This window comes from Nicotiana tabacum, chromosome 5, assembly GCF_000715075.1.
Source record: "Nicotiana tabacum cultivar K326 chromosome 5, ASM71507v2, whole genome shotgun sequence".
NCBI lineage: Eukaryota > Viridiplantae > Streptophyta > Magnoliopsida > Solanales > Solanaceae > Nicotiana > Nicotiana tabacum.
Window position 1 is genome coordinate 5,667,216 of NC_134084.1, and position 27,641 is coordinate 5,694,856.

At 37.1% G+C, this 27,641-nt stretch overlaps 1 protein-coding gene and 1 long non-coding RNA gene across 3 annotated transcripts; one reads left to right on the forward strand and one right to left on the reverse strand.

The window, feature by feature from the left end:
* Positions 1-12,818: 12,818 nt before the first annotated feature.
* LOC107807793 (uncharacterized) lies at positions 12,819-17,449 on the forward strand. Of its 2 annotated transcripts, XR_012709363.1 has the most exons (5): positions 12,829-13,179; positions 15,553-15,682; positions 15,801-15,848; positions 15,951-15,985; positions 17,101-17,449. It is a non-coding gene; the product is annotated as an uncharacterized LOC107807793 (long non-coding RNA). The 2 variants fall into 2 exon arrangements; XR_001652999.2 differs by having other exon boundaries at positions 12,819-13,179; positions 15,553-17,449.
* A 6,019-nt stretch (positions 17,450-23,468) lies between these two features.
* LOC107761585 (disease resistance protein At4g27190) lies at positions 23,469-26,982 on the reverse strand. Its single transcript, XM_016579827.2, is given in 3 exon segments — positions 23,469-24,451; positions 24,454-26,133; positions 26,251-26,982. Coding segments are annotated over 3 exon segments (2,961 nt in total). The 5' UTR covers positions 26,782-26,982; the 3' UTR covers positions 23,469-23,701.
* Positions 26,983-27,641: the final 659 nt, after the last annotated feature.

Here is a 27,641-nt window from a genome sequence, read left to right on the forward strand (position 1 = left end):
TTCAAGGTTAAGCTCTACCTCCATCCTGCATAAGGCTACTCATCTGCCTTTCGAGGTTAAGCTCTACCTCCATCCTGTATAAGGCTACTCATCTGCTTCCGAGACTAAGCATTGTCTCCATCTTGCATGGCTGAAACATCGCCACTTTATTTTTTTTCGAACGGCTGAAATATCGCCACCTGCATTTAAATTATCGCTTTAGCTGAAAGATCGCCACCCTTCGCATTTATTCGGCTGAAACATCGCCACTTTATTTTTTCGAACGGCTGAAATATCGCCACCTGCATTTAAATTCTCTCTTTGGATGAAAGATCGCCACCCTTTGCATTCATTCGGCTGAAACATCGCCACTTTATTTTTTCGAACGGCTGAACTATCACCATCATTTGCATTCATTTGGCTGAAAGATTGCCACCTTCTCATGGGCTGAAAGATCGCCAACTTATTCAAAGGCGTCATGGTTCGGAGGCACCATCTGCATAGCCCGAGAACACCATTTCATGGCCTGCGAATCTTTACTTTTATGCTCTTCATGGCCCAGGACATCATCCTAACCGTCCAAAAACAACATTCATGGTCCAACGAGAACTTGCATCATGTTTTAATTATGCACAATATGCGCTCGTATTGCTCACTTGCAGGTACACCGGCTAACAAACGGTCGTCTCAGCAGGAGCGATCCCGCTCCGGTCCTCCGCAACCTATTCGACTCCAAACACCTTTTTAAACCTAATCATTTCATCTGTCTTTTCGAATCTCCATCGACACACTCCGTCAATGGTTCCTGAACTACATATGGCCTTATTCCCATAAAACCAGGGATATGTATGAGGCTCAGAAGCCAGGGCTCGGTCCAAAACTCTTTTCAATCACCGATCCGGTCAAAATTGGCCATCTTGTCTTTACCCGACAACTCTTTCATCCTCCTCGGGTAAAGAGGGGCAGCTGTTGATACCCAATTTTTTCTTATATATTTTCAAAATGACATATATGTGCATATATAAGCACCCCAAAAGGTTTTGACATTTTAATGATTTTTAAACCAATTTATGGCCTATTTTTACACCATTAAATCCCATAATTATTCCCAAAGCTTGCTATTTTTGGAGAATAATTTATTTCATTCTTATATTTACATCAAAATATAGTTAACATGATTTTCTGCATATTTTTACAAATTCGTTTGGTATTTTTAAAACTAAATCACATATAATTATAATACTAGCCTCTTTGAGATTTTATAGCATCTTATAATTATAAAATGAACCCCAATATTTTTAAATTAATATTTTATATAATGTTTGTTTACCAAGCACTTTTAATTTGTTTTAAAATTGTTATTGCTATTTTTTAAAAGACAAAATGGGAAAAAATGGCTATTTACAATCTAGCCTCAATTGCTTTCAATTTCAGCCAATTTGGCACCCCTAATTAACCCAAATTACCCAGCCCAATTGCCTTTAACCCGACCCAGCAACCGACCCAGCCCATAACCCCTTTCAATCTCGGCCGTCGATCATTTAGATCAACGGCCCCCGTTGATCCTTTCCTTTTTAATTCCCAAACGACCCCAAACCCTACCCCATTTCTCTTAGACACGCCACCTCTAATTCCTCTCTTCTCAAACGCTCTCAAAACCCTAATTGCCTCCTACCTCTCTTCGACCTCAAACCCACCAGAATCCATGGCTGCTCTAGCCATGGACGACCTATTAGCACCTTCTACAGCTCCCACATGCCTGATGCCTGAAGATTCGAGGCCAGTCTTCGAAGATCTTCACCCAAACCTTTGTCGATTCAAGGTTTTCAGCCATCTCCGGCCGTGCTCCGGCATGCTCCGGCATATCCTAGCCTCCTGAGCCTGGTTCCGACCTTATCGACTCAGATCTGATCTTGTATTTTCCAAGACTCTCTTGTTCTTTAGGGTTCTCAGAAACCCTAGCCTATTCAAGGTTCTTTTTCGTTTAATCGTTTAGATCTGTGCTAGATCTATTCTATATGTGACGTTTAAAGCATTTTCTCCAAATTTCCTTTTCAAAACCTTTTGATTTTAAATAAGGGTTTCTGAGTCTGACAGTTAATGCTTTGTTCGATTCATCTGCTTAGCATCTCTAGGTCTAGTTGGTATTGAAAACCCTATTTTTCAAGATTTGCTTGAGTTTCTGAGTCTACATGTTAGTGTTCGTTTGATTTACTGCTTAAGTGGTGAAAACCCTGATTTTAGGGTTTATGTGAGATTCTGAGACTGTTGGTGTGTTTATCTGCTTATCTCCTCTGAACTCGACTGATTTCGAAAACCCTAGTTCTTTGGCGCCTATTCAAGTCCTTTGAGTCTGTTTGTGCAAATCGTCTATTTAAAAATTGCTAAATTTGATTCTTTTGCTTCAGCATCTCTTTTTCTTTATGCGACTTCTTTTGTTCCGAGCTCTTCCTACCTATCTTACTCGACTACAGTTTTCACTCGGCTCTTTGCACGCTCCTGACTCTTTTCTCTATTACTAAACCACTGATACCTAACTAGCATGTTTCGAATGTTTGCTCTATGCTATTGCTGTATGCTGTTTCTTTTGCCATAGCTTGACCTCGCATGTCTGCTACTTGTGCATTCATTATATACTGAGTCCCTTCTGCGATTGATTTACAAACTTGCAATTGATTTCAAAACTCCTTCCGTGAGATTCTGATTTTTTTTTTTACTAGCCTGTCAAGGGTTAATTGATTTCCTTTCCTTGTTTGGCCTTACTGAATCTTTCCAAAAATAATTACAATCTTGTACTTAGACTTATTTGCCTATTGTATGACTTTACTGTTTCTTTTATGGAAACAAGCCATTCGGCTTACAAGATTGATTCTTCCTTCCTTATTTGGATCCTGTTAGTATTCGTTTGAATTAGAATCCCCTGATTAAAGGGAAAACTTATACTAATAGATTCTGATTTGCGATTATGCCCATATTTGTGCTTTTACTCTATTCTTTACTCGTTTTTCAAAGGCTATAAATACCTCCCCCTCTCCTCTTTCAACACACAAGTTCTAACAAACATACACACATTACACTCACTACTTCTCCTTCTCAAATACTTCTAAGTTTTCTGCAAAGCTTTTCGAGTTTCCTGCTGAAATCTTGAGTCAGTGTTCCCTATTTGTGGCTGCAAGTGTTCTGTTCCTCTTTGTGTTTACTTTTTGCAACTGGTATGTCCCTTTAGTTTAATATTGCCTCTTCCCTATGTGTTTACACTTCAGTTCTTTTTGTGTGTCTACTTTACTGCTTTTTTCTGCAAAATTTGCTCTTACATGAATCCCCTCTCCCTAAATCCCTTTGTATGTGAGCTATGGTTCAGGAAAGCATGACAATACTTAAACATTATTGTTCATGTGTCTAGACTGGATTCCTTGAATCCCAAACTCAATCAACTCCCACTCCCTTTCCCCTTATGTGTGCTTTGAGCCTAAGACCTTGGTCTGGCAGTGTCCTAATCACTGTCCAGACCTTGGTTTGACCTTCAATAGGTCTGCTCTCATTTGTTTGGCTAAATAGGTTGTCAGGGGGTGTGCCAGCCTGCCTTATGGCTGGGTATGACCACCAATCTATTATGGTTTCCCAATCCCTCTTGCACTTTGTACTTAATCCTAGCTATAAGTTCTGCCCCCTCTTGCAAGCCATGCCTTGGGACCCTTGAGCTCCCTCTGAACTTGGATGCCTGAGGGCTGGCTCTTCCATACTACACTATTCTTTTAATGGCATCCTGATTGTAAGCAATGCCGGGAATCCTTGAGATTCTTTGGAGCTTTGAAACACTTTAGATAAAGAGGAGGCTTTGGAAATCTGGATTCGGAATTGGTTAATCACATATTATTAGACATTAAGATTGAATTAAGCTGCTCGGATCTAGCTGTTGGTCTTTGATGCGCTCTTTATCTTTTCTGGTCTGTATTAACTTGTATGAACTCGGGGAGTATAGTAAAAGGGTGTGGGAGGGGCTTCACTTTCTTGCATCAGTAAGGGTAGAGACCATGCTTTAGGATTTTAATGTTTCTGATCCAATCCCATAGAAATCATGCCTATAGGAGACAACGTTTAACTTTCTGCAATTTGCATATAGAAATTATGCCTATAGGAATGTGCATATTCACGATATTAGGCAAACTTTTAGGATTAATCAAATCAGCATCTATTTACAAGAGGGTTTAAAACAAATGACTCATAGAGACCATGTCTATAGGAGTTTTTTAAATCAAACTCGCCTCTCCCGTCTAAAAACAGTAACAATTGATTGGAACAACCATTTTCTTCACGCTTAGACGAGTATATCTTTTGTTGACAACTTGTTCCTTTTGATAAACCTTCTCGAATTAATGTACACTCTTTCTGAAATCTACCGCCTTTCTAATAATTTGACAAATGTTTTCCAACTCAGTTCCATTTTTGAACTTGTCGTTTTAAAAACAGTTCTGCAATTCACTTATTTTCTTCAAATAATCTGTTTTTTCTGAAACTTTTAAATTACTCTTTCTGTGTTTATCTACAACTCGGTAGTCTGTTTCTCTTCTGAATTCATTTCTAAACATTTTTTTAAGTCTGCAACATACCTTTTCTTCAAAACCCCTCTATACTAGTGTATTTTCTAAAGTCAGTAATCTCACCTAATTCGCATTAATCAAGTGCTTTAATATCTGACAATTGTATCCGAGTTCCTAATGCAGACTTTCTGTCTAAATATATGTGTTGAACCAGTCCGCTCGCTGCTTAATTTTTAACTTAAGACCAAATCAGTATATGCTAAGACATGCTAAACTAAGTGTTGTCTGATTTAAGGGATTTATTTGAGCCTTATTTGCCTGTTTACTCATCTCTTCATCTGATATTTGTTTTGATTGTTGAATTAGAATTTTATCCTTTGAAACCCCATAAAGGCCCCATCCCTTTCTTCCCTCTTAGGATTAGAAGTCCTAATGCCCCGGGACTGATAGGTTGGTAGGGGTATTAGCATGCAATAAGTAAACAAGACTAAGCGCGTTTAAATACCTTAACAGGGTGGGAAGGGTAGAATATGGATATGATGACCGGTGCGCTAATATCACGTGCGACCCCTTTTTTGAGGAGTGATTGCTGGATATTGCATTGATGTGATCCATATTATCGATAAACATAGGACCCTTTTCCTTTTACTTGTTAACTTTTTAGGTTTCTTTAAAGACTAATTTTCTAAACTTTCTACTTCCTTAACTCTTAAACTTGTCTGCAAAGCTATGTGAATCCCTTTACTTGTTCTCTTACTTGTTTTTTTTCTTAAAGTCACAATTGTAGCATGGCCGGGAACCACACTAGTGGATCTTGAGAGGTGCCTAACACCTTCCCCTTGAGATATTTCTAGCCCTTACCCTAATCTCTGGTCTCTTCATCTCAAACCTTCCTTAAAGTGTCCTAATGCACTATAATCATTAGGTGACGACTCTTCAAAATTTCAAAACCCAATTCTCAAAAGGGAAAAGAGTTGTCCTCCCAATGTCGTATACCCGATCTTGACTCCAAAAAAGGGGAAAGAAAAAGGGGGCGTCGACAGTCAGAATCTCATTATATTAATACAGTACTTGAAAAATTCAAGCACTTGGGTTTTAAAGTTACAAAGACTCCAATTGACATGAATCTTGCATTAGCAAAGAACAAAGGCCAAAACATGTCACAATTGGATTATGCTCGTGTGTTGGGATGCTTAATGTACATCATGAATTGTATACGACCAGATATAGCTTGTGCTATAAGTAAATTGAGTCGATATACGAGCAATCCAGGTCAATCTCATTAGATGGCCATGACACGAGTTTTGGGCTATTTAGTACATATTCAGGACTTTGCTTTGCACTACAGTAAATATGCTACGGTCATTGAGGGATACTGTGATGCAAATTGGATCACCGGATCAACTGATTCCAAGTCCACAAGTGGATATGTATTCACTATTAGTGGGGGAGCGTTATCTTGGAAGTCGTCTAAACAAACTTGTATTGCCGGCTTTATAATGGAGGATGAGTTCATAGCCTTTGATAAAGCTGGTGAAGAAGCTGAATGGATCCGGAATTTCGTGGAAGATATTCCATTTTGGCCCAAACCATTGGCGCCAATATGCATACATTGTGATAGTCAAGTGACAATTGGCAGGGCTGGGAGCGTTATGTATAACGGTAAATCTCGTCATATACGATGAATACATAAAACCGTTAGACAATTACTCTGTAGAGGATTTATCACTATTGACTATGTAAAGTCAAGTAATAATGTGTCAGATCTACTTACAAAAGGCCTAACTAGAGAGGTAGTTGAGAAGTCATCAAAGGGAATGAGACCGTGGCCGAGAACAAGTCATAGTGGCAGTAACTCTACCTAGAAGACTAGAGATCCCAAGATCTAGGTTCAAGGAGATCAAACAAAGTCATTAATGACGGTTCAACATTGTCAAATAACTTTTGGTCCATTCTCGTGATGAGACAATGTTTAGTACCAAGGATAAAGCATTAAGGCTTTTTAATAATTTCTAAATTTGATACGGGTTATATCAAATAGTCTATCTATGGGATGACACATTTAGGAATCTCCTATGTAAGTGTGAAATGTTAGCCGCATCAAGGAGAATTTTGTAAGGCCAGTTCTCTACGCACTTATGAAACCAGGCGGTGTTCATGGCTGAAATGAACACAACAATGAGAACCAAAGATAGTTAAGGGTTGGTTGTGTGACTTGTGGTTGTCTAAGTATACACCAAAGTTCGACGGTTCAAAGATATCAAATCTACCGTTGATCGTGTATATCCGACATAAGTTCACTATCGAAAGTTCAAAGGGAAATCTGCTTATCCAGATGCAATTAATCCTTATTTGCGAATCATACAGTTTTTCATGCATACTTCTGTGATATAGCCATTCCCCATTCACGTGAGGGATTGTTGCATTTTTTTATGTATTTAGTTAATATATTAAATACTTAAAGAGGGTGAATGGAAAATGGAGGGAAATGAAATTTTTGAGTGAAATTTTAAGTTTCCCCCCTTGGTAAATGAGCATTGTTCCATATTGGAAGAGGAAGAGGTTTTTATGGGTATATAAGCAATTTCTCTTCTTCTAGCTCTTAAAGAGTTGAGAAGAAGGCAAGTCTCGCGCCATCGTCGTCATCATCGTCGTCGCTCGCTCGGCTCAGCTTTGGCTTCGGTTTCGGATTTGGTCAAATGATCGATTGATTGATTAACTTTTTGGACGTTTTTTCTGTTTTGGTAACAGAAAAATTAACTACCCTCTTCAATTTTCCCTCTTTGTTTTCCCTCTTTATTGTTGAGTAAATAGCCATTTATGTAATGACATTTATGATGTGACCATTTTGCAGAAACAGCCATTTTGAAGAGTTGCACCTCTTCAGATTTCAGCCCAACTTTGGCTATAAATACAACACTATTCTGCTCAGAATTTCACTACGATTTTCTGAGTTTCTTCTCCTTCTTCTGCATACTTTTAGCATCAAACAAAGCAAAAGTAAGGGTGATTTGCTACCGAACTTTGTGTTCGCTGAAACACTGGGGTTTAAAGTACCACTACACCAGTGTGCAATTCGTTCTATCCTGGGAGGAAATAATCCATAACCTTGGGTACTTGAAGGGGATTAAATTCTTTAAGGAAACACTGTGAATTCAGTGGGCTCGAATTGGTTTTCTATCATTTCTGTTTATGTTCATTTCTGTTTATATTCATTTATATTTCCAGAATTATTTTACAAATACAGTATACTAACATTAAATGTATAAGATGTTTAGTTTGGAACCCATTTTATTAACTTAAAATCGTTGTAGGAACCTGCAAAGTTTAAATTCAAGATTCGATTCTGCTTTACCAAAGAGTCTTGATAAATGATGATTCATATGAGATTCAGCATTTCTGAACTAGAAAACACTCGGTTTTCATTTCGGTTGTAGGTGTAACCAACCTGCTATAAAGGATATAACATAAAGAAATAATAGAAAAAGAGCACCAGAATAATGATCTTCATTAGTGTGTAAACCGATTATATACCACCACTGATAAAAAACCAGAATAAGTGATATTCACTGCACCAAGAGCACTCACTCGAGTAAGAGCTTCCACGACCGGTTAATCAAAATGAGGACCCCAAATTGCATGAGCAATATGTCGTACATGTAAAGGGTCCTGTACCCACGACTCAAAAATTTCCTTATCAAGCTACAAGAAACAAATTTCCGGAAGTTCACAGAAAAATTATTGCTAAGTGGCCGAAGTGAGAAGCAAAAATATTCTGATAAAGACGTTCTTCGATAATATCATTCTGACTCTCGAAGTACTCTACCACTAAAACAAATCTCACGCATATAATCTTGATTATTTTATATTAATCTAAACACTTTTACCTAAATAACAACGTATTTTTTGTTCATTCATATTCTTACTACAAGTAAATTATTTTGATATTTTTCTTTGCCCTTAGTGGATCTTAAATGTGTAATGAGTGGATTTCATTTGTTTAAATATTTTTGAAAAAAAATTTCCAATTTACCTCTCAAAGTTTTGACTATAATTCTTAATTACCTTTATGTAGGAGCTCTTTTAGGAGTCAGATAAAAATCTTTCTCCTAACTAGTAATGTAACATCAGAGCAAAATTTTAATGAAATAAAAAATAGATTAATTTCGAAGAGTACACCAAATTTGACCCATTTTCTTATTTTATTTACTATTTATTTATAAGATATTTCCTTGCAACTTGGATTTTTTTGACATAACTGATCAATTGATATTTATTCTCCATTTGTACATCTAGCAAAATAACACAGTCGTTGTTTAAAAAGTTAAATTTTCTTACACAGTATTTTTTATGTAACTTTTACATATGACTTTATATTTTTTTTAAGATCTGAAAATTAAGAACCAACTTCACATTAAAATCCTCTATTTCTTAGGAAAATTGAAAATTTTATATTCGCTTTACATTTAAAAAACTTATGCTATTTCGAATCACGTCATTCTTATTGATAGGAAAATGCATTATTCATGAAAAGGAAAAGAGAAACTATCACGCCCCTGAAGCTGGGTAGGACATGATTGGCACCCGATCTAAGCAACACGTCGAGTGAACCCTTAACTAAATTGTACTTAGAATCATGATGACTGATAAATCCCAAAATAATGTGGTGGCATGTTTATTAATTGAAAGCTAAATTCAAACTGATAGCTAAGTTATGAATCTTAACAAAATACCAAAATGGGACTAAAAAAATGTATAATACTCACTAAACCAAGTCATGAGCCTCTAAGAATACTGAACATGTACGGCTTCGGGGCATACCCCCGACGCTAATCCACGGTGGGGGCTGTGCGGCCGCACTCGATTTTGTGCGGTCCGCACAGGTTCACCGGTCCGACTTCGGAAGCCTATATCTTTTGATCTACAAGGAATTTTGAGATAATTCAAAAATGAAAGTTGTAGTCCTTCATGTCGAGTTTCCATAAAGTTAACTATATCACAATTTGGACATCTGTAGATAAAGTTATGGCCAAAATACTAAAATATGTCACTGCAGTCAACCTGGTGAGCTGTGCGGCCGCACTTGATTTTGTGCGGTCCGCACAGGGGGTCTGAAAGGGGTATATTAAAATGAGATTTTCAGTTATTTTTCATTTTTCAAAACCCTAAAAACATAAGAGTTGATTTTTCAAACAACATTTCTTCTCCAAAACCTTGGTAAGTGATTTCTACCTCGTTTTCTTTACTCCTTAACTTCTTTTTATAAGATTTCATCCTAGAATCAATGCTTTTCATGGGGAAAATTGGGTGTTTTGGGTAGAACCTAGGTTTTTAAAAAATTGGGAATTTGGACCTCGATTTGAGGTTTGATTTCAAAATAAATTATATATTTGGGTTCGTGGGGTAATGCTAATCAGGTTTTGGTTCGAACCTCGGGTTTTGACCATGTGGGTCCGGGGCGATTTTTGACTTTTTGGGCAAAACTTTGAAAAATTCATTTTCATGCATTCAAGTTGATTCATTTAGCATTTATTGATATAATTAAGTAACTTGTGACTAGATACGAGCAAATTGGTGATGAAATCGAGGGGTAAAGCTATAGTTGAATCGTAAATTGTGTTCGTGGCATCGAGGTAAGAGTTTGGTCTAGCCTTAGCTTGAGGGATTAGGAGTCGAGTCCTATTTGCTGTATGGTAATTGTTGAGTACGACGTATAGGCATGGTGACGAGTATCTATACGTTGGTGTCTAGCATGCCCGTGAGTCTTATATTGTAATTATCATGACTTCGTTGTATTATTCATGCCTTGTTGAAGATTTCTATTTATTGTGCAAAGTTAGTGAAAGGAATTGTGACCTATGAACGTTGAGGAGCGTTGGCTCAAGTTGTATAACGAATTGTGAAAGTATATGTGGTAATTGAACCCTTGGAGCATTGACTCAAGTTATATAGTGAGTTGTGAAATAAAAGTGAAAAAGAGAAAAGATTCACCATATTGACTCCCTTGCCGGGACTTGTTGTTGAATTATTGTTCCCTTGCCGGGATTCTTGTTGTAACTTCATTATTCCCTTGCCCTATTGTCTGTGATTGTTGATTGGGTGACGAAGAGATTTAACGCACGAAGGGTGATACCGTGCATTGTTTTGGTAAGAGAGTGTTAAAGCACGAAGGTGATGCCATGTATTATTTTTGTGAGGAAAGAGTGTAAAACACGAAGGGCGATGTCGTGCCGCACGATGTACCATTCCGTGCCGATTATATTGATTATATGGTGAGTAAAGAGAGTAAAAGAACGAAGGGTGATGCCGTGCACATTTTCATTATATGATTGCTTTGGTGAGGACGAGAGTAAAAGTACGAAGGGTGATGCCGTGCATTTAATAATTTCTGGTTCTTTGTTGATATCCGAGTTATATTGTTTCATTCATTTACTTGTTGTGTTTTTATTCGGAATTGATATCTCCCTCGCAGCATGCTCCCCCTCCTATATTTGACTCTTTTACTTCTGTTCTTCTTTTCCACTATATATAGTAGAATTGCACAAGTTATTTGGTAGCCTGGTCCTAGCCTCATCACTACTTCGCCGAGGTTAGGCTGAGCACTTACCAACACATGGGGTCGGTTGTGCTAATACTGTGAGCACATGATTTTTGCCTCACATAAATTACTCCTACAGAATTCCAAAAATTAGATTTTTCTTTTAATTATTTGTTATTTTAGGAATTATTGTAGAATTTTTCTGATTGTTTGCATTTTTGTGTGCATGTTTAATCTTGTTTAAATGCTAAAAATACAAAAGAAAATACATTGAATTTGCATTTAGGATTTAATTTTACATTTTTTAGATTAATTAATAAATTAGTGTTTTACAAAAAAATGGAAAAATCACGAAAAAATAACTTATTTTTGTATTTTGAATTTTTAGCTTCGAATATTGGGTAATTTTCTTTTAATCTGGTAGTTAATTAGTTGTGATAATATTTATTTAGAGTTAATTAACTTAATTTGGTAGGATAATTTGATTTAGGGATTAATTTAGGCTTTATTTTTAATTTTGAAAAGAAAATGAATTTTTGAAATAAAAGAAAAGGAAAAGAATTGAAAAGATTCGGATTTTTGGGCCAAATCCTTGAAATCCCCCAAGCACAATTGATCAAATTCCACATAACCCAGTCAAAATCAACCCACACCCGTCTGTTACCCGGTCCAAACCCCACTCAGGAACCAAACGACGTCGTTTCAATTGTTTTGATTAGGACCGTCGATCTCATTTGAACGGACGGTCCGGAACTGAGCCCCATTTTAATATATAACTGTCCTAAAGCCTACCCCTCCTCTCTAACTCGTCTCTCTCACTTCACCCTATCTTCAGAGATGCCTCCTCAACCCTACCGCCGCCCTAGCTTCCTCCGGTGGCGGCGACGCCTCTAATCACCCCCAAACCTACATCACAGACTCCCCTTCACCTCCCCATTCCAAATCCTCACTCCTTTTCCCTCGAATCCTGCCAGACCTGTCGAATCTTAAATCGAAGTTCGGACTCTAAAATCCCCCCCCCCCCAAAAAAAACCTCAAAATCGAGATTTCAGTGAAGATTGGGGTCTAGTTGGATATTATTCGTGTGTTCTTGATAAGAACACACGATTAATGTCAAACTCGGCCTATATTTGAAGATTTGAAGATTCGTTGTCATTCTTTACTGTCCGAGCTATTTTAGATGTTTCCCCTTTTTCTTTTGTTTAATCTTTTCTTCGATTTTTCCTTTCATCTCATTTCCTTCTGTTTCTTTCTTTTCTTCTGCTTTCTTTCTTATTCTCTCTTGTTTTCCCAGTTTCTTCAGAGTCATTGTTTATGCATGTTAGTATTAAGTTCGTCTTAATTAGCATGATTTTTTTCTTGTGTTAGATTTTTGTTTAAATTTTATTTGTTTCTACCTTTCTTTGAGCCCAAGAACTTAGGAGTCTTTATGACTCTGTAGGTCATTTAGTTAGGTAATTTTGATTGCCGATTGAATTGGGTTTTGGAAATTAGAAGCCCAAAAGGGATTCAAGCGGGCTTTGTCCAACCCAATTTTCGAATTTGGACCCTGGTTCAACACTGACCTGTTTGGGTTCACTGAGGTAATTTTTAGGGGTTTAAGGGGTAGTCTAAGAATTTAGGCTAGGGAATATATTTGTAACTGAATAGGGAAGCTTCTGGAAAGGTGTCCTTGGGACTTATTCTGAAAACCTGATTTTTGAACTAAGGATTAAACAGCAAAAATGAAAATTCTAAAAGGATTAATGTGCAAAAATGAATTCACTCTTGCTTCCCTAAAAGCTTGCCTATAAAGGCAATCTTTCTTCACCCACAAGTCAGATTTTAGAGATTAAAAATTCTGGAAAAAAAAACTGAAACGGCTGAGTTCTTTCTTTTAAGAGAAGTGTTGAAAATAGTTTGAATTTCTGCTTGATTTTGAGTTCTGATTCCTTTGTGATAAGTCAGAATTTTAAAGGTTTAGTAGAAAATCGTGCATTTGGGGTTTTGAATATGAGAATTGGTTCGATAAACTGAAGCTTGATTTGCTGACCTTGGCACTGTTTCGTTGCTGGTTCTAAGTTGGTTTCTGCTGCTGCTTATTGCTGATTCTTCTCTTTTTTGTTTCCCTTTTATTTCCAGGTATTTCCTTTAACTATTGAGTGGCCAATGAAGCTATGGATGTGGTTATTGGGTATGAAAAATAGGGAGTCTGTTGAAATGTAATAAGTTTGTTTATCTTTGAAGATCATTTTCCATGTGTTAATTTAAGTTATCCAGTTTTGTTTATTTCCCCTATTGCCTTTTTACATGTCCTAGATATGTAATAGCAGACTCATTTCATGTTTGAGTTTGTGCGAAACTCTAAAGTGTGGTTCTGATTCTCTCATTTATGAAGTGTTCTATGTGTAAATCCTAAACTATACATGTTACTTCAACTCTTCTCTTGTTACTGATAGGTTGTTGAAATGAATCTATGATGTTAAGAATTTTAGTATGTCTTTTGAGATTCAAGTGAATAATTTACTAATTCCCTGTATCCTGTTACTGTTGATAGTGAAAGAGAGTTTAAATGAGTTTAGGTTTCATACGTTCATTTGTGAAATTAGCTTAGAAATTGAATGCAAGAATGAACATTTGTTTAGTTTGGTCATCAGTGCAATTGAGGATAAGAATATGTTATTTTAGTGTAAGTTGAGCTAATAGCCTGTAAAGTTTTTGTGTTGTTAGGGACTCGACATTGAGTCCTGCTCTTTCCCCTTGGCTCTTGCAAGGTTTAAATTCCTTGGGCCTGGGACTTTGATGTCACTTTGCAAGGAAAAATGGTATGACCATTGATATTTGGGCATGTTTCTTAAGCCCAGTACCATGTCTGTTTGTTGTTACTGTTATTTTTATAGCGGGCTCGGCCCAAAGATGCATGGATGTTAAAAATACAGAATGTTTAGCTAGTTGGTTTGTGTTTCAATAGTTTAAAAATTCAGAAGTAGAATGTTAGTTTAATTTCGTGTTTTATATAGTTTTAGTTGATTGGCATTTAAATGAATTTGCACAAGTGTTTGGTTCTGAAGATTGGGCCTAATGCTGGCCCAATTTGCACAAATGTTCTATGGTTTGGACACTCATGCTTCCATTAAAAATTGGGCTCATTTTGGACCCAAGCCTGAAGACATCCGTAAATAGATTGTTTACCTCTTGGTTACTTTGGCCTGTTGCGTTTCATCAAATTCAGCTCCTTCGTTTAGTTGCTTTATTGTGGAGGAAATTCCCTTTTAGACAATTGGTGGCTTAATACAATGCTTGTTAGTTGCTACATAGGTTTGAATAATTAATTAGAATCCCTTTAAGTTTTTTCCTTAATTAACTAGATTCTTAAAATGGATTTGAGGCGTGCCATGCCAAATAAAACTCCTAAGCTCATGGCCCTCACAAAACTAGCTAGTTTTTATAGAAAATTTGAGGTGTGCCATTTTCATTAAATAACCCATGGCCCTCATTTAATTAATATTAACTCTTTAAAAATCGAGGTGTGCCATCAATTGAATTTTCCATGGCCTTCGCAAACATTGTTAATTTGAACCTTCGTAGTTGCTTTAGGCGCGCTCTTTAAATTGATTTTCTTTAAATTATTAAATTCAGGTGTGCATTTCATGTGACCTAATTTTAATTCTCAATAACTTTAAATAAAACGTGTCGTGGACCGTGGGTGCATTTCATGTGGTGCGGTTCAAGGCATGTTTTTAAATGATGTTGAAGCATCCTAAAAACGATTAAACTATTTAAATGCAGTTATAAAGCTAAAAATGCACAATAGGTTAAAACATGTAATAAATCAGATAATAGACCAATTGTAATAGTTTACGCGACCGTGCTAGAACCACAGAACCCGGGAATGCCTAACACCTTCTCTCGGGTTAACAAAATTCCTTACTTAGGAAGGAAAGTCGAATTTCCTCGATTTGGGATTTAAAATAAACGTGACTTGGGACACCATAATAAATATCCCAAGTGGCGACTCTGATAAATAAATAATCTCGTTTCGAATGATGTCACCTTAAGTAGAAAAACTCCCTTATATACCTTCAGGAGTGTAAAAAAGGAGGTGCGACAGATACTACACTCTGCACTATGTGCAGATCTCGGAGTAGCTTTTGGACCGTAGTTTGGAGGCTACCTTCAGTCCACGGAGATCCAAGGTAGACCTGCAAGCGTCCGCAGGCCCTGGCATCTCCCTCTATCCCTTATTTCCTGTTTTGTTTTCTTTAATTCAGAAACAGTGTATCGTTATTTTTTTTCCGAACTTTGTATGTAGTAAATCTTAGACCGTCTGTGATACTGTGACACCAGTTCTGGGTGGTTAAGGCTTAAATTGTTGCAACATCTATACGTTCAGATATTTTATTGTTTTCTTCCACTTAATCTAAATTTTCGTTGTTTACATGTTATGTTTTTATATAATGTTAAAGAGAATAAAAATGGTAAAAAGGTAAATCATTCAATAATTGGCTTTCCTAGATCATATTAGTAGGCGTCATCGCGACTCCCGAGGGTGAAAAATCCGGATCGTGACATCGTCGTGCAAGAGAAACATTCTGCGTGGACTCTTTCAGGCTTATGGAAAATACCAACTGGTTTCATTCTTGAGGTATATTCCTGTATTGCATTTTGATCTTGGTCGCTTTTAAGTTTTGACTGAAGTAAATAGTGAAACATGAAATCTTGATGCTTGGCTCCTTAAACGTTGTTCTTGTGTCAAAATAAAGTCAGAGGAGATCTTTACAGGAGTTGTGAGAGAAGTGGAGGAAATTGGGGTAAGAAATCCGCACTTAAACATATTTTTTACTTAGATAAGCAATGTATAGTGAGAAATTTTAATTTAAATGATGAATTTTCTTTCTCATTATTCTTTATAGATTGATACTGAATTTGTGGAGGTTATGACTTTCAGGTAACAAAAATCTTCCTCTTCGAAGGACCATGATTTTTGATGATTATATGCCTTTTTAGCTTTAGGAAGATCTATATTAGCATATTTTATAAGAACATGAAATGCTGATACGATAAGAATCCGAGTGAACTTTGCTCAGACACATAGAGAATATAGAAGTACAATTTGCTAGATTTAACTGTTTAGGACACTTCTTGCTTGCTAAAAAAGGACAGCCTAGTGCACTAAGCGCCTGCTATGTGCGGGGTTCGGGTAAGGCCGGACCACATTGGTTCTTATGTACGTAGCCTTACTTGAAATTTCTACAATAAGTTGTTTCTGCCACTTGAACCTATGACCTCCTGATCACACTGCGACAACTTTTATCGTTACGCTAAGGCTCCCCTAGACTTCATTGTTTAGGACACTTCTTGCTTTCTGATGTAACAAATTGATCAAAACGAATGTGCATCTGATATAGAAATATAAGATTTATTTTCTTCCAATTACAAAAAAACTGCCCATCTTCAATATTAATTGAGCTTCTTGCTCTCACTCATGCTATTTGAGACAATCACACTATAAACCTTAGTTTAACGTGTCATGTATTTTATTCATTACATGTATTTTCTGGAGGAAAACATTGATTAACCTCAAGAAAATTGAGAAACTACTTATTCCGTCATTTCAGAATATGGGCCATTAACATCTAACATTAATATTTAGAATATACTCATCTATTGGCATTTTCATTCTTGTTTAATGTTCCACATTGGTTTGGGAAATTTGTTGTTTCCTCGCCCAATGAGCTAGCTTTTTATGTTAAATTAAATGTTCACTTTTCTTCACATAGTATCAGAGTTACACCACTCATCATATTCTTGGCTTTGCGCCACACTGTATTGTCCATGCACAAAATGTTCAATCCTGGGCATGCGAGGGATGCTAAGTATCTCATATTGAGTGGGAAAATGTGTTAGTTCTTTTCTTATATGATTTTGGACCATCCTCACCTTATGATCTAGCTTTAGGAGTTGAGTTAGATCCAAAGTCCATTTTTTGAACAATTCTGACGAGAGTGTGTAGTTTTATTTTACCTTGCATTTACTTAGCCTGCCTTTCTGTTCGCGATGCAGTGGATACCTCTAGCTGAGTTTGTGGAGTAGCCCCTAATAAAAGGAGATGACATGTTCAAGAAAATAATTGACATTTTCATTGCTCGACTAGGGAAGCGTTACTGGTTTCCAAATTTGATGACAAACTTTCAACATTGTACTTCAACACAGTTGATGATCCAGATTTGAACTGTGAAGCTAATTAGCATTCGCAATCAGCATGTATATTACACTTCACCACTCACAATGACTAACATCACTTGGTCATTTTGTTTATATGTAATCTGCCTAATCTGCAGGGTATTGACTCTGTAAATATGTAAAATATATTTTTCAAGTGATTTATCCAAAAAGTTTCTCTTCCCCTCAATGGCTCTTTAGCTCATAATTGTACCAAAGCAAGGACATATGCCAAATTTTTGAATGTACTACACAACACAACTTAAACAAAAAAATTACTCAGTGTACAGTCAAGCAATCAAAATATCAGAACCAGAAAGAAGAAAAATAGTACAAACAAGGTATACTTATTGGCAGAAAAAATATAGGACATGAAATGCATCGCAACAAACTCCACCGATTAACTTTGGCTCGAAACTCTGTTTTTCTGGCGCAGGAAGTTCCTTCTTCTGCCTTTCTAGTCCACTCCTGCATGAGGCAACAATGAGTCAAGCTCAACATACTAGATAATATTTGAATTATGAACTTCATATAGCACTTAGACAATATTATTAGTCCGTTTAGAAAATATTTCTTCCCTTCCATCTTGGGGCGAGTCCACAAATCCAATTTTTTCCATTTCTTCTGTGCCTGTTGATGATGCTAAAGCGGATTTCACTTCAGCGGGTACTGGACTTTCCAACCAAATAATGAAAAACATTTACTAGGTAAAAAAAATTAAAAAAATATGTCATTTTTCGAAATTTACTTTTTGTAAATGACTTTTAACTTACCAAACACACCCTTAATTTGTTTTTATTAAGTATAAGTTTCCCGAGGTAAAGCTAAGAGTGGATCTAAGACCTTATAAAAGTGATAAGTCTACGGAGGTGATGAAAGAATTCGCTTGAGTCAATAGGTGGAAGGGAAGGAAAAGAAAATGGAGGAATTGTATTAAAACCATTTACGGCAGTTTGTATCATCATTTCCAGACATTTCAAATGTAAATATCTTCCATTTCATGACTATCTTTTTCTTTTAGCTACAAAAGGGTGAAAACTACAACTGTTAAATAATGATATCATTCCAAATGTAAATACCATATATGATATTTTCTTTTTTACCAAGGTGTTTTACTTGCAATTTAAATAATGATATCTCTTATTATAGATTTAATTTAAATACATTAACACTATAGATAGAATAATCATTTTATAAGTTACCACTATTTTTAAATAGAATAATTTGATAGAAATCTACCACTATTTTTTATAATTAATATTCTAATATTACGTGCATTAAATATGTATAGGTGTGAGCATGTGTATTATTTAAGTTTCACTTCCTCTCTTATTCTTGTAAATGAGCAAGTATTGTACCATGACATTTTTATAATTGAGAAATCTAAAATGCAGTGGAAGTAGCCACAACTTTGATCCTTCTGTCAGTATTAATATGTGTTGCGGAAGCCAAATGTATATAGTGTGAATAAGTCACAACTACTATACCAAAAATTATGACAGCCACCAAATAATAAATAAGACAATAAAGTAACAATAAAGGGAACACCAGAATTTACGAGGTTCGGCTAATTTTGCCTACTCCTCGGACACAACCAATATTTTATTTCACTCCAAAAATACAAGTGAAATAATACTAAAGAGAGAAGATACAAATGCCTTAAACAGATGAGAAGGCAAATGAGAGGTGTGTTTCAATCCTAAACATTAGGCCTTCTTTTATAGGGGAAAAATCCCCCCCCCCCCAAACTTAACTCCCAACCAATGTGGGACTTTGGCATTTTGCCAAACTTCAACAAATCTCCACCTTGACAAAATTCCACATTTTCAATTCTCTCTCAATAACAAATTTTGGTTGTGTCTTCATCTTCAATCTTCAGTGTTCAACAATGTTGATCAAATCCAAACAATGTTGAAACTTGACCGCAGTCACCACCTTTGTCAGCATATCAGCAGGATTCTCTGTAGTATGAATTTTCTTTACCGTGACTCCACCTTCTTCTATGATTTCTCGTACGAAATGATACCGAACATCAATGTGCTTCGTCCTTGCATGATAAACTTGGTTCTTCGCTAATTGAATAGCACTTTGACTATCACAAAAAATTGTGATACCTTTTTGTTCAACACCAAGCTCCTTTAGCAATCCTTGAAGCCAAATTGCCTCTTTCACAGCATCTGTAATAGCCATGTACTCTGCCTCTGTTGTAGACAAAGCAACTGTTGACTGCAAAGTAGACTTCCAACTAACTGGTGCCTTTGCAAAAGTAAACACATAACCAGTAGTTGATCTTCGTTTGTCCATATCACCCGCAAAATCTGAGTCACAATATCCAACTACAAACTGATTGTCTTCCTGCTCAAAAACTAACCCGACATCTACAGTATTATGAATATACCGTAGAATCCACTTCACAGCTTGCCAATGCTCCTTTCCTGGATTGTGCATATATCTGCTAATAACTCCAACAGCTTGTGAAATGTCAGGCCTTGTGCAAACCATTGCATACATCAAGCTACCAACAACATTTGCGTATGGTACCTTTGACATATACTCTCGTTCAGCTTCATCCATTGGCGACATAGTAGTACTTAGCTTAAAATGGGAAGCAAGTGGAGTACTAACTGGCTTAGTCTTGTCATCTATGCCAAAACGTTGAAGTACTCTCTTCAAATATTCCTTTTGAGATAAACAAAGTTTCTTTGAACGTCTATCTCTAATTATCTCCATGCCAAGAATTTTCTTTGCCTCACCCAAATCCTTCATCTCGAACTCCTTCTTCAGTTGAATCTTCAACTTATCAATTTCTTCCGAATTCTTGGAAGCTATCAACATATCATCAACATATAGGAGAAGATATACAAATGAACCATCTTTAAGCTTGTGCAAATACACACAATGATCGTATTTGCTTCTCTTGTACCCTTGCCGCAACATAAACTCGTCAAATCGCTTGTACCATTGTGTAGAAGATTGTTTCAATCCGTACAACGATTTTTCAAGTTTGCACACCATATTTTCTTTTCCAGCAACTTTGAATCCTTCTGGCTGAGTCATGTAGATTTCCTCCTCCAAGTTTCCATGTAAAAACGCAGTTTTTACATCCATCTGAACTAGTTCCAAATCCAATTGTGCTACCAAAGCCAACATAATTCTAATGGAGGAATGTTTTACAACTGGAGAAAACACTTCATTGTAATCAATTCCTCCTTTTGAGCATATCCTTTGGCCACCAATCTTGCTTTGTAGCGAACATCTACTTGGTTAGGAAATCCTTCCTTCTTTGCAAATACCCATTTGCACCCAATTGCTTTCTTTCCCTTCGGGAGATTGGCCAATCTCCATGTATGATTCTGATGAAGGGACTGTATCTCATCATTCATGGCAATCCTCCACTTATCTTCTTCTGAACTTTGAACAGCGTCTTTATAAGTAGTAGGAACATCATCAGCTACAATTGAGGTTGCACAAGCAACCGTCTCTATGAGACGAACAGGTTTCGTTATTGTTCTTTTTGGCCTGCTGGTTGCTATTGATTCAAGTTGTTGTTGAGATTCCTGAGTTGGAATCTCCTCTACTGGCTCTCCTTCCAGAGGGTAATCTTCATTTGTTTCCTCCTCTGCTTCTTGTGTAGGAAAAATAAATTTTCCCTCAAACTCCACCTGCTTAGAAGCACCTTCATTTTGTTTGGTATCTTCTGTTACCTTATTTACCATAGCAAATTCATCAAAGGTAACATCTCTGCTGAATATTACTTTCTTTGTCATAGGACACCATAAGCGATATCCTTTGACTCCAGAAGTAATTCCCATAAAAATAGCTTTCTTTGCCCTTGGATCCAATTTTGACTCCGTCACATGATAATATGCAGTTGAGCCAAACACGTGCAAAAAGTTATAATCTACAGCAGGTTTTCCGTACCATTTTTCAAATGGTGTTTTGCCATCAATAGCAGCAGATGGTAGACGATTAATGAGGTGGCATGCATATGTAATTGCCTCAGCCCAAAATTCTTTGCCCAAGCCAGCATTGGACAACATACACCGTACCTTCTCCAGCAAGGTCCGGTTCATACGTTCTGCCACTCCATTCTGTTGTGGTGTATGTCTAACAGTGAAGTGTCGGACGATGCCATCATTTTCACAGACCTTATTGAAATGATCATTTTTGTATTCACCTCCATTGTCTGTGCGAATACACTTGATCCTCCTGCCTGTTTGATTCTCCACCATCGTCTTCCATTTGAGAAAAATTCCCAGCACTTCATCTTTGTTTTTCATTGTATACACCCACACTCTTCGAGAAAAATCATCAACAAAGGTTACAAAATAGTGCTTCCCACCCAATGAAGGTATTTTGGAAGGACCCCAAACATCAGAGTGTACATAATCCAAAATGCCTTTAGTATTATGGATCGCTGTACCAAATTTAACCCTTGTCTGTTTCCCTTTGACACAATGCTCACAAAACTCCAAGTTGCAAGCCTTTACTCCTTTTAACAATCCTTGATCTGATGGAGTTTTCAAGGATTTTCCTCCAGCATGTCCCAAGCGCATGTGTCATAGCTTGGTTGCTTCTGCCTCTTTGTCGTCACTGGATGTCACTGTCGCTGTCCCAATAACTGTATTGCCACGATAGCGGTACATATTATTATTCTTCCGATTAGCCTTCATTACCACTAGTGCACCGGAGCATACTCTCATCACTCCATTTTCTGCAATGATTTTGAACCCTTTTGATTCTAGGGCTCCCACAGAGATGAGATTCTTCTTCAAATCCGGTACATATCGAACATCTATCAATGTTCTGATCATTCCATCATGGTTCCTTAATCGTATTGAACCAATGCCATATGAGGTAAGAGGGCTGTTATCCGCTGTGTGGACGACTCCATATTCTCCTTCTTGAAATTCCACGAACCAGTCCCTGTTGGGACACATATGATAGCTACAAGCCGAGTCCATCAACCATATGTCTAATGATGTTGATGACTCTGTTGTAACTAATGAGAAGTCTGAATCATCACAATCAGCTACATTTGAATCCATAATGGCCTTTCCATTGTTATGTTTGGCCTTATTCTTCAACTTCGGACAGTCTTTCTTCCAGTGCCCTTTTTCTCGACAAAAGGCACATTCATCTTTGCTGGGTCTGGATCTTGACTTGGATCTTCCCTTCTTTGTCCTCGTTTGATTTTGAGGACGACCCCTCACAAATAGTGCTTCTCCTTCTTCGCCCTTCTGTTTTTCTCGCTTTCTTTGTTCATAGCTGTACAAAGCCGAACAAACTTCTCTGAGAGAAACTTCGTCATTTCCATGGAGTAGAGTAGTTTCAAGGTGCTCGTACTCATCAGGAAGTGACGCCAACAACATCAAGGCCAAGTCACCATCATCATAAGTTGTATCCATATTTTGCAAATCTGTAACCAACTTATTGAAACTGGTGATATGTTCATTCATCGTGGTACCAGGAACATAGGTGAAGTGAAACAGTCTCTTCTTCATGTACAATTTATTTTGACTGTTTTTCTTCAAAAATTTATCCTCCAGTGCTTTCCATAATTTACTTGCAGAAGTTTCCTTTGTGTATGGATATTTCTGCTCTCTAGCAAGGTAGGATCGAATGGTACCGCAAGCAACACGGTAGATAATTCTCCAATCTTCTTCTCCAATAACATCTGGTTTCTTTTCTTCAATGGCCAGATCTAGCGCTTGTTGAAAAAGGACATCTAGAACCTCGCCTTGCCACATCCCAAAATGTTCGGACCCGTCAAATATTTCGACCGCAAATTTCGCATTTGACACAATTCTTGTCATAAGCGAAGATGCCAATGATGACGTATTGTTGACACTTGATGTAGATTCTTCTTGTTTATTGTCTCCCATCTTTGACACAAATATTATTTAATAGCTGACGACACAAATCAAGATTATTTCCTTTCTGGTGTGGAAGATCAGACTAAGCTGCAACCACAGAGCATACTCAGACAGAACCTTGACTCAGTTACCAAGATAAATCTTTTCTGATGTGGAAGATCAGACTATGCTGCAACCACAGAGCATACTTAGACAGTACCTTGGCTCTGATACCAATTGTTGCGGAAGCCAAATGTATATAGTGTGAATAAGTCACAACTACTATACCAAAAATTATGACAGCCACCAAATAATAAATAAGACAATAAAGCAACAATAAAGGGAACACCAGAATTTACGTGGTTCGGCTAATTTTGCCTACTCCTCGGACACAACCAATATTTTATTTCACTCCAAAAATACAAGTGAAATAATACTAAAGAGAGAAGATACAAATGTCTTAAACAGATGAGAAGGCAAATGAGAGGTGTGTTTCAATCCTAAACATTAGACCTTCTTTTATAGGGGAAAAATCCTCCCCAAACTTAACTCCCAACCAATGTGGGACTTTGGCATTTTGCCAAACTTCAACAATATGGTTGGAAACAATGCTCTAAATTTGACTTGAAGTTGTCGGAATCCCATTCCAATTGGTTCCACCATTCTGATGCTCCTCTTATTACTTTGATGTTGGTTTGAATAGAGAGAGGCAACTTCCTTATTTGACTGCATTTTGTCAAACGAAGCTCCTCCAGGAGTTCCCACGTATTCTCTGGCTCGCCCAGTGTTCTCAAGCTTGGACCATTTCTCAACAGTAACTTCCGAACTCTTGGAATTTCTGAGTTGGCAAGTGTCGTCTGACTTGAGCCGCATTGCACAAACAACTCTACCAGCTCATCACAATACTCAATTTCAATATGTTCCAGCTGATTCGGTACAAAAAAAGCTCCACCAACGTTAAAGAGACATCTCAATCTTGGACAACCGAAAATATCTAGACTGCGTAATTTAGAAAATCTTAGACCCAGAAGATGACTGATATCAGATAAACTCTCTAAATTATGTATCCAGATGAGGCAGAGATGTTCCAGATTTGGCAGAGGGTCAAACCGTCCACTTCCTCCTCCTGCTGGTTTGAAATCACAATAACAGCGACTTACTGTAAGTTCTTTTATTCCATTAAAACTGTTGTATGCAATCAACTTCCTGAGACCCCTGCAGTTTTCCAAGCGCAAATTTGAAGCAAACTGCAACATGCCTGAGAGCTCTCCCTTACTGAAAATTTCACACTCGGAGATAGCTATATTCCTTGGTGTACGTAGTAGGAATAACTCTGAATTAGAGGTTCCCCAACTACAATTTGAAATCTTTTCAATCTAGACATCCAGGTGTGGTCTCTATTAGAAACTGATGAGCTATCCAATTTGATGTAAAGAGAGGTCAGCTTCTGTAGAGAGGAGAGCTCATCAAAAGAAGCTGATTCAAGACGGGTACCCGGCACATTTATCATTTCCATGCTAGCCAATTTGAGAAGAATTCCTTGGTCGATGCTCTCCAAATAATTTGCAGTTAAACGCCTCAGATCTGTCAACTTGTCCATTCCTTGCGGCAGACGATGTAACCTTGTATTATCACAACCAAGCAATTGCAAATTGCAAAGATTACCAATAGGTGGTAACTCTTTCAACTCGTTGCAACTTTGTAGTATTAGAGCACGTAATTGATATAAACTATTGATGGAAGAAGGCAGTGCTCTAATATCAGTTCTACTCAGATTCAAAACTCTTAGGGCTGGAAATGCCAAAAAGAATGCATCGGGAATTTCCACAAGGCGATGATTGTCCTGCAAAAGTAAAGATGTTGTCTCTGGGCATTTCTTGAAGGAATCAGGTAGACGTTCAATTTTGTTGCTTACAAAAGATATTCTCTTGACAGAAGCTGACATTTTAATATGTGATATCTCAGACAACCCAAGTCCAGCTTGAATAAGTGAATTGTGCTCATCCCCCAAGGAATTAGCTATCCATATAGCAACATCACGAACCACATCATGCATCTTTACATCCCACTCATTGGCTTCTAGTAAGCAGACATCTTTTAGACTCTCAATCATTGTGATTCCCCTATTGTAGGCTTCTTCATATGTGTCATGTTCACCAAGGAACCCCTCTGCCCACCAACAATGTATGAGATCATCTGGTGAAATAACCGCTGGATATAAGGAGCAATACAAGAAACAACTTTGAATGTCACCTCCCCTTTTTTTCACATGTTTGCTTCTTTGCTCTAAGGATAATTCAATATCAATATCAATATCCTGAGATTCTAAAGAATCAAAACTCCACTTGATGACCTTGTAAACATTATCTTTTACATCAGTGTTGTGAGGTTCAGACATTCTAAGTGATTTCAAAGCATCTTTCCAAAGCTCGACCCTCTTCTTGCCTCTCATAGATGCTCCGATGACAGTGATTGCTAAAGGTAATCCATCGCACTCCTTTGCAATTTCCTTTGCAACTGGTTGAATATGCTCCAGATTGGCAATATCTCCCGCATTTTTGACAAACATTTGCCAAGATTCATCTTCATCAAATGTCAACACCTTCATTTCGGTGTCTGTTTTCATTTGCCTACAAACATCAACAAAACGAGAAGTTAAAATTACCTTGCTTCTTGCGGGATCTTCAGGTTTGGGCACGCCTACATGATCCAATTTTATAGTTTGCCAAACATCATCGAGTATAAGAAGGAAACTCTTTTCTTCCTTGAGCCTCTGATGAATTATGCCGGCAATGCGTTCTACGCTTTCCTCGCTATCCACCTTTAGGTTTAATCTGTTGGCAATTTGTGCTTGAACCTTTCTTATGTCTATTGGCGGTTTGGGCACTGTAACCCATATCACAACACAAAAAGACAGTTTAGCTCTTGACGCAGCAGTTTTTAGGAGCTCATTGTTCAGATTCTTCACCAAAGTCGTTTTGCCGACTCCTCCCATTCCCCATACACCAATGATGCATACCTGAAAGGATTCAAATTACCCAAAAAGAAATTTACCCACAAGTCATGGATGGAAAATTGGTTATAAAGAAGAATTTTAGCAACACTAGAACAGAAAATTGATTTAAGTTCAACATACCTTTTCATCTTCTAATAGTCGTAGGATTTCGTTGAGATTTCTTGTTGCTGTTGACTGGCCTTCTATTGATGGTCCTGGGATGAACTCCACTTTTTTCACCTGGTAATTTTCTACCACCAAACTGGACCCAAAATATTCTCCCATTTTTTTATGGTCGGAAAGTTGATCTCGCATGATTCGTGCTTGAGTGGAGACTTCCAAGCGAAGACTGCAATTTGGACAACATTTATATGCAACCATCTTAGCCGCTGCAATGTTTTCTTGCATAGATTCCCAGTCAGTCTCCAGCTTTTGAACATCTTCGACCCACTGGAGAACCTCTGGTTTTGTTTTATAGCCTTCTCCCTCAGCTCCTTCCACCCTCCCTTTGATATCATCTCTAAACTTTGTTAGCTTCTCCATTTCCTCTCTTACACTTTGAACATTTGATGTGAAACAGACGGTATTTTCAATATTAGGATAGATGCATTTACACACCAACTTCCCCGCCTCAACAACAAAACCACCTACAGCATTAAAAATTATTTCCATTGAACAATTCCTGAGACTAAACTAAACTAACTGTTTCTTCTTTGCTTAAGGCAGAAATCCGATCGAGAAGAAGAACAAAAAGCAAAATCAACTATTGGAGGGGCAACTTGTGGCCATATATTAATGTCAAGAATTTGGTTGTTCAAAAGGACACTAGGTGCATTATTGGTCCTCGACTTTTCTTTTTCCCTGTGACGCTAGGTCCTCGACTTCTATGACTGTTGAGCACTATAAATAATTTGTGTGACTATAAGATTTAGAGCCCGTTTGGACATAATTGTTTTTCCTTTTTTCCAAAAAAATTTCGCTTTTTTCCGAAATCAGCGTTTGTTCATAAAATTTTTAATTTTTACTTGAAGATGCATTTTGAAAGTTTTCGAAAATTTGGAAAACTCCAAAAAACCGTTTTTTAAAATTTTCACTCAAATCACTCACAAAACTTCAAAAACAACCCAAACTGAAATTTATGTCCAAACAAAACTCTAAATTTCAAAAACCATTTTCACTTGAAAAAAAATTTCACCATTTTTTTAAATTTTACAATGTTATGTCCAACGCCTACTTAAGTTACAATAAAACTCCTTGAGTCATATTTATATTATTGCCAACAAGATTATTGGATTTTCGCCTCCAAAATTTTCACAACTAGACTAAGTTTTTAATTTATATTTTGGACACAAGCAATTTATTGATTGAAAGTTAATCATATGATTTACGATTTTTGTTATTTCTTGCACTTAATTTGCAATATACTACAAGTAATCACCACTAATATTATTTATACTAGTATATATGAATGTGCGTTACACGTTAATAATGACACGTGATGGTTTAAATATTTATTTATATGAAGGAACAAT